General features: G+C 34.1%; 1 protein-coding gene across 2 annotated transcripts in view; it reads right to left on the minus strand.

The window, feature by feature from the left end:
• LOC107561566 (RNA-binding motif, single-stranded-interacting protein 1-like) overlaps positions 1 to 8,304 on the minus strand; it is a 70,993-nt gene that overhangs the window by 28,869 nt on the left and 33,820 nt on the right. For both annotated transcript variants that reach the window (XM_016246037.1, XM_016246038.1), the window contains exon 3: positions 958 to 1,016. In XM_016246037.1, coding sequence (XP_016101523.1) covers positions 958 to 1,016 — 59 coding nt within the window. The remainder of the gene's footprint in view (positions 1 to 957; positions 1,017 to 8,304) is intronic.

Genomic DNA, 8,304 nt, shown 5'->3' on the forward strand with positions numbered 1-8,304 from the left:
GAAAGATTTTACTCTATCGCTTTGTTCTAAGCAACGGGGGCATCCCGGGGTTCGAAATTCGCAGGGTAGGAGGGGGTAGTGATGCAGGGTGTAACTATAAAGGTCTCATTGTCCGGTGAGGTCCGGTTGGGGAGTTACAGAACGATCTCCTATCGTATAATCTTATCAACTGTTTATCTCCTGAACTGCAACTTTTTTTAAGTGACGTGACATGTGGCCAAGTATGGTGACCCATACTCGGAATTAGTGCTCTGCATTTATCCCATCCTAAGTGCACACACAGCAGTAAACACACACACACACCCAGAGCAGTGGGCAGCCATTTTTTTGCTGCGGCGCCCGGGGAGCAGTTGGGGGTTCGGTGCCTTGCTCAAGGGCACAGATAAAACCACTTTGTGGTTGGTAGAAATCCAGTCAAAAATCACTTCTATGCAATGTTAATACATGACTATACACCATGAGCTGAACTATATATAGAAGTATGTCTGGCAAAATATGTCAGATAGAGGCTGCATTTTTCAGTTTTTCAGCGGCCTTGGATTTGGAATATTTTTTCCAGTAATTTTTTACAATTTGGCAAGCGAACATGATTTTTATTTATTTATTTAATTTTTTTCTACAAGGAATGACATGTACGGACAACAGGCACATTATTTTGATTAAACAATGTTTTTTGTTATTTAAAATTGGTTTCTCCATGTAGAAAATGAGTAGGATTTATACCCAGCACTTTACTGCAAAATCAGCTGCATTCTTTCATTATCTCAGCCATAAAAGCCATTTTCAGGATCTGTTTTAATTAAAAGTTGGGTTGCACATCCATACAGTGTGATGATTCTGAATTTACTGAACCAAGCAGCTCTCAGAGGAATATGACATCCTATCTTAGGGCAAAACTCTAAACTGCACAGATTCTGAGCCCCATAAATCTAAAAGACAGAACATAAACGTACGTACCTTTGCATTTGTTTGTAGTTTTGTCTAAGATGGCCTTGGTTGATACGATTTTTCCATATCTACAACAAGAACAAACAGAGATGCGTTAAGAATTTTGAAACACACAGATATAAACGGGCCAGTTTGAACATTACCATATTTGTACCATGATTATTATCTAATTAAAACAAAAACCACAAAAAAAAAACATTTTCATGACTTGAAATAAATTAACATTATCTAAAATAAAATATAAAAACATAAATTTCAGCTAGTTGCCAAGGTAACATTTCTCATTTTTGAATTTTCTCATTATTTTGAATTACTAAAATAACTAAAAAATAATTAATTAAACTAAAAAAACTTAATACAAACTATATACACATACTTAAAAATAATAAAAATAAAACAAAGTGATGATATTATATATTATATAAAATTATTATATAATATTACTATTACATTAACACTATAATAGTATGTCAATTTATATAAAAATAACACTGATACGTACTTGCATTCGAATATTGAAGAATGGAAACCGCACAATAAAATCATTCACAAAATTGCTTAAATTTGCAGAATGTATTGTGAATATATTTAATATGTCACTAGTATGAATGCAGTTGTGTATCCCAGTTGCTAAGTGAACATACAAAAGACCTGCAACAATATTTGAAACAAGATGATGGTGAGCAAATCTCTTTTTCTCTTTTTCTTAAGATTTATGTCTAAAACACTGAAAATGTAAAAGAAGTGAATCTTAAACGATGCTTCGTTGTATTCTGGTATTTTCTGTACACTTTAGAAACCAGCACTGCAGGAGAAGGTGTCTCTGGAGAAGAACAGAGCGGGCAAAGGAGTCCTTGGGGGGAAATGTGACTGATTTATGAGGAGGTTATAAAAACTGCAGTGGAATGCTGTAAGGCACATGTGAGTGAAAATATGGCCTTTGACCTCACAGCACAGGCACCAATATGACCTCACGAGTCACAGCCACCGATGGCGAGAAAAGAAAAAATGGTCATTAAGCGCTTTCAATTAATAGCCAAATAGGAGAGACTTCGTGAGATTTGAAATCCAATTACAGCAGATGACTCTTAAAGCCTGTGCCGGTCTCTCCGGGGCCACGGTGACCTCATGCTATGATTCTCCTGGGGGATTAAGAGTTTGCACCAATTGACCTAATATTAATCAATTACGAGGATCTCACATCTTCCTCGTCCTCTTCCTGAGCCGCTTATGGAAGCTGTGCTTCAATCAACAGCTTGAAAGCGTTAGCAGAAAAAGAAAGTACTTCAATGCTTTCAGGGACTCTGAGGACATTCTTTCAGCATCTTGGTTCCAGAAGTGATTTTCCCACTGGGATTTTTAAAAAGACTTTGTTAAAGAGTTTGACAAGCCGTGATCCAAACCAACCAGCTACGAGGAGATTCACAACATTACAAACTTTGTCTTGAAGCAAAAAATGCTTGAAAATCGGAGAGAAAGACAAAGGCTTTTTCAAAAAAGACTTTTTCATAGCTACAATAAACATCATTCTCTTCATATACATACATACATACACACACACACACACACACACACACACACATACAGTGGGGAAAAAAAGTATTTAGTCAGCTACCTATTGAGAATGTTCTCCGACTTAAAAAGATGAGAGAGGCCTGTAATTTTCATCATAGGTATACCTCAACTATGAGAGACAAAATGAGAAAAAAAAATCCAGATCATCACATTGTAGGATTTTTAAAGAATTTATTTGCAAATTATGGTGGAAAATAAGTATTTGGTCAATAACAAAATTTCATCTCAATACTTTGTTATATACCCTTTGTTGGCAATGACAGAGGTCAAACGTTTTCTGTGGCCAAGCATTCAAATAATGCATCTCATAATCTTGTACTGCAGTTATATCTGAATAAATGTACATTATTATTCTTTAGCTTGGGTTAAACAAACCAATTTTGCTTGGTTGGAACCGCAGCTACGCTAATTATGTCTCTATTTGTTTCTCTGTTTTTGCCAAAGCTTCAGTCTGGATCCAGAACACCTGAGAAGAGATGATGCCAACCCCTCAGAGGACCTCAGATGATAACAACTCTGAAACAACATACAGAACTACCACATTTTGCTATAAGTTTGATTTCATCATATAATAATTGCTGTTAATAGTTTTCTTCATCTGTTTGATTACGTCTTTAATTGATTACGTCTTTAATTGATTTTTCCGTACATTTCTGCCATATGTACATTAACTGACAGTCACCACTGATAAGCTACTACTAAATATTGTAGAAACTTCATTTGCTGTAAAGTTGCTTTGCAACGATTTGAATCGTGAAAAGCGCTATACAAATAAACTTGAATTGAACTTGAATTGAACATAAATTAAAAATGATATGTTATATTATTATATAAATAAATTATTTTATAAATTTATAAAATATAATATTTTACAAATGTTTCTCTTTAACGGCGTATTTTCATTTTTAAAATGATATACAAATTTACAAAACATGAAATAAATAAATATACCATATATGTTTTGCAAATGTTTATCTTTACACAGTTATTTTCATTTGACAAATAAATAAAAAGTTAAATAACTAACTAAATAAATAATATAGTATACACATGGTTTTGCAAATGTTTATCTTTGCCTACACATTGTTATAGTTAGAAACAACAGTTTAAGTATTTTTCACATTTATTTTGCCCATTGGGTTTTTTTTTAAGTCACCATTAAAGCAGTAAAAGCCATGAACCAAATCAACCAGCTATAAGGAGAATCATAACATATTACAAACTTTGGTTTTGGTTTCAAGTGTTTGAAAATTGGACAGAAAGACAAAGGTACAAGACTATAGGTAATAGTTTTAGTGTGGGAAAGAACTACAATCCCATGAAGCACTGTGAATGACATAATTGAAATAAAAACGGATAAATATCAAATTACTGATGTAAGGATTATGCATTTAGAATCCACAAATATTCTATATATTAAAAAAAAAATACAAACACACAGAAGTTTGAGAGTTTAGTGTGAGCTAAAGAGTTCTTTTGGTGCGATTTGCTTGTTTCGATGGAGATTTCTCTGCAGAATCATGGGTAATGTAGTTTTTCACCAGGAATTCTGATGTTAAACACCATTGTTTTAAAAAATAAGTTGAAATAATGTGGCTGATGGCTTCAACAAAAGCATATAGCATTGATTAACAACCTCATAGCTCACAGTAGGTCTGTCTTAGGTCTTGATTTATAAGTTACTGTTTAAAATCAATTCTCCTATGGAGGAAATTAATGTGACTGTTGCGCTCTATAAGCAGAAGTATACACACCACACACAAATATTGAATGAAATACATTTTCAGACATTCATTAGAATTAGCCAAAAGAAGGCATCTTATGACTTTCTGTAGGCAGCTCACTAGGTTTCGTAACAGAGCGAACATGTTATGAAAAGTTGACAAATGCCATTCATTAATCTCGCTGTACAGAGAGACAGCACAACAGCGTTGATGGGCCTTTTTGTGTGCTTCATCGCCCGGTTTACCGGAAAACAACGAGGCAATCAGGAGGAAAAACCCGTCCTAATAGGCTGCCTCTCCATTAGCTTGCGCTGAAAATCTATTACAATTGAATTGCAGAGGCCAGACGGTGGAGAAGAGGCCTAGAGATGGATAGAATGTCGCTCCTGAGAGGAGGAACAATGTGACTGGTGTTTCACCTGCAATTTCAAGCCCAGTCTTGATCCCATTATAGAGCTCCAGTTTCCCTCCACCAGGAGCTTATTGATCTTTATAGTAGGAGCTCAGGGTTGAGCTTCATAACTCAGCTTAAGCAAACATCAGCGGCCTGTTCTGCTCTGTGATTACAGACTTCCTATTTGTGATTTAAACACATGTTGAGATTAACAAGAGATGCACAATATTTGGTGACCATAATGGTACTAGTATGCTAGAAAACTGTATAGATTTACAATGCAATTCATATAGGCTCCCACACTTTTTGACTACTGAATTTCCATGACTTTTCCAGTCATTCGAGAGGATTTTGAAAATGTATGGAGCTCATATAGTCTCAAAATTTACAAGATATAGATCCACCCAAACATGGCAACTTGCAATCAGGTCAGATTGTGAAACTAGTCAAATGACAGTTTTTAGGAAACAGCATGATACAAGTCATTCACAAATTTGCAGAAACATTCAGACATGTGCAAACATACTTGTGCATTTATGAACTGTGTTTTGAATTTGTGAATTTTATTTTCAAGTCAAGTCACTGGGTTTTGCTTTGTGGATGTAAATTTGCTTGTGCATTTGGAAACTGTATTTTCTGAATATAAATTTTGAGTATGAATTTGTAAATATAAAAGCGAATTTTTTTTTGTGAATGTGAATTAGCATATGGATCTTATTTTGCAAATACATTAATTAGAAACCTATTTTGAGCTAAAATAGTATATATATACTATCATATAACTATAATACACACACACACACACACACATATATATATATATATATATATATATATATATATGTGTCTTAAATATATTATATATATATATGTTTTTTTTATAGAATTAATAATTACATTATACACACAGACACACACACACACACACACAGGTTTGTTTTTGTGAAAAGTGGGGACATGGGGTAATGTCCTGAAAAGTCACCTTCTCCTTGTAATACCTGTCATACCTTTGTCATTATACAAATTTATGACCTCATTTGTCACAAAAATGCACACACACACACACAGGTTTGTTTTTGTGAAAAGTGGGGACATGGGGTAATGTCCTGAAAAGTCACCTTCTCCTTGTAATACCTGTCATACCTTTGTCATTATACAAATTTATGACCTCATTTGTCACAAAAATGCACACACACACACACACACACACACAAAAGAGAAATCTCTAGCCTTTTTTTAATTCAAGCATAACTAGAAACACTGACATTCACTTTAAAAATTTTTTTAACGATTTTGTAAATTTCCATGTTTGGAAATACAATTTACAGGTTTGAAAACTAAACTAGCTAGCTCTTCCTTCATCTCTTCTTCAAGATGATGACATCATTACCAAAATAACAATCCAAAGGTGACATTAGTGTCACTACAAATCAAATGATTTGAATCTTGCGTCACAAAGATGTGTAACACTCCAAAAAGTGACACAACATCATGAACAAAACCTGAGAAAACAGAGAAAACTTTGGCTGCAGCATGCTTCACCAATGAGATTTTCAGAGATGAGGACGCATTTGTGCTTTCAAAAATCTAATTTTATTCCTGCTTGGTTTCAGACTGACCCGGCTCTCTCCACATCCTCAAAACACATCTAAAACATTACTATAAATCAACTGTGCTGCAAGAGCTGTCTCTAGTGTGCAAGTGCATAAAAAAGAACAAGTCTGTAAGCACAAATAATTTAACTGGCTACACAATTACAATCAGCACATATCTGATGTTAAATATTCAGTTATGTGGAGCAGGATTTCAGGGGATGACGTTGCAGAAATTGAAACGACACAACCAGGAAAATAACCAGATGTGATGAGTGACAGGACAAGAGACAAACTCAGATGAACCAGGAAGAGTTCGCTTTTATCTCGTCTCATTATTGCACCACGTCTGGTTTAGGACGCAGTGTAAAGTGACCATTGAAAAATGTTTAAGGAATTTTTCCTCCCTGGATTTGGCTCATTTCCAGCTAGACAGCGTTTCCTTAAGGACAGGCTCTTTAATCTGCTCTAGTCTGGATATATGCAAAGGTGAAAGGTGTGACGTGATGGACTTTACTGGAGTACTGAACTGCAGCGCTTGTGCAACATCCACATCGCCGTAATCAGATGCGTTCTTAACTGCTGCTTTCTCACCTCTGTCAGTTTTTGTTGTGTTTATTTCTTTATTTAGAAGAAAGCATGCAGCATATATTTATATATTCATCCAAACGTCGCTCAGCAGCTTCAGGTTCGTCTGCCTTTGCGCTCAATGCGCTGAAGTGCTGTCTTCTTTTAAATTGCATCCACGAGAGCTGAATTACAGTCTTGCACTACAGCGCCACACTGGTCAAACTGCGTTATTGCAGGCTCTTTCATTAGGTCATATGAGATCAAACGACTACTCGACAACAAAAATATTTGTTGACAATTTTTTACTGTCGACGTTGCCGATAATGTCGACTAATTGTTTCAGCCCTACAGGGAAGTGTCCTGGAAAAGGTTACATCCAAAAGGTTAAAGGACAAATCGCTTTAGCCATCAGGATGAGATTAAGCTAAATCCAGTGAAGGGTTAGACGATCACACCACTGAACCGCCAGTGAAAAGCCCAACACTAATCCAGAGCCTCAATCACGGCCATACATGAACTGAGCCCTTCTCTTTACAACACAGCAGCTTTCTAATTAAAGACGCCGATTCAGTTCCTTTGAGGACAAACTTAGACAATCCATACAGTCTGGGATTTGAAATGTTATTTGCAGTGATGCAAATATCAAAAGCTGATTTCTCAGAGAAGCAAAGTGACATTGGTCTCCGCATATCGACCCTATAAATGTGTCTCTCTACTGGAGATGCTTGTGAGGCAGGACCAGGGCACATTAGGGTCACTCCCAATTACGCCACATGCTTACAAATTGGATGTGAAGAAGCACTTTAGATTTCTCAAGGCTAAAAAATAAGGTCATGAGTAGATGAATGCATGTAAAGGTAACTCTAGAGCCTAGAAAAAAATAAATATGCATGATGTGATATATATTATATATTAATATTAATTTTAATATAGATATCGATATTTTCACTGGTGAGCAACATTTTTAGGTGTCATAAAAAACAATATTTATTATAATATGTATAATATATCAATTAAAATGTATTTATTTAGCAAATAGGTTTTAAGTCAAATAAATACATATACAATATACAAATAAAATAAATGAAAATAAATAAGCATGATGTGATATATATATATATATATATATATATATATATATATATATATATATATATATATATCAATACTAATATTTATCAGTATTTTCACTGGCAAGCAACATTTTTTTAGGTATCATAAAAAATAGAAAACATGTATTATAATTTGTATTTATTTAAATTAAAATTAAAATGTATGTATTTATTAAGCAAATAGGTTTTAAGTAAAATAAATATACATACAAATAAAATCAATAAAAATCTATACATACATATGCATGTAACAGTATTAATATATATCAATATTTTCACTGGCAAGCAACATTTTAGCAACAAATTATTGATTTAAAAAGGTGTGTGTGCGTGTATGTATATATATATATATATATATATATATATATATATATATATATATATATACA

Source organism: Sinocyclocheilus grahami, unplaced genomic scaffold (assembly GCF_001515645.1).
Source record: "Sinocyclocheilus grahami isolate Dianchi unplaced genomic scaffold, SAMN03320097.WGS_v1.1 scaffold780.1, whole genome shotgun sequence".
In the NCBI taxonomy this organism is placed as follows: domain Eukaryota; kingdom Metazoa; phylum Chordata; class Actinopteri; order Cypriniformes; family Cyprinidae; genus Sinocyclocheilus; species Sinocyclocheilus grahami.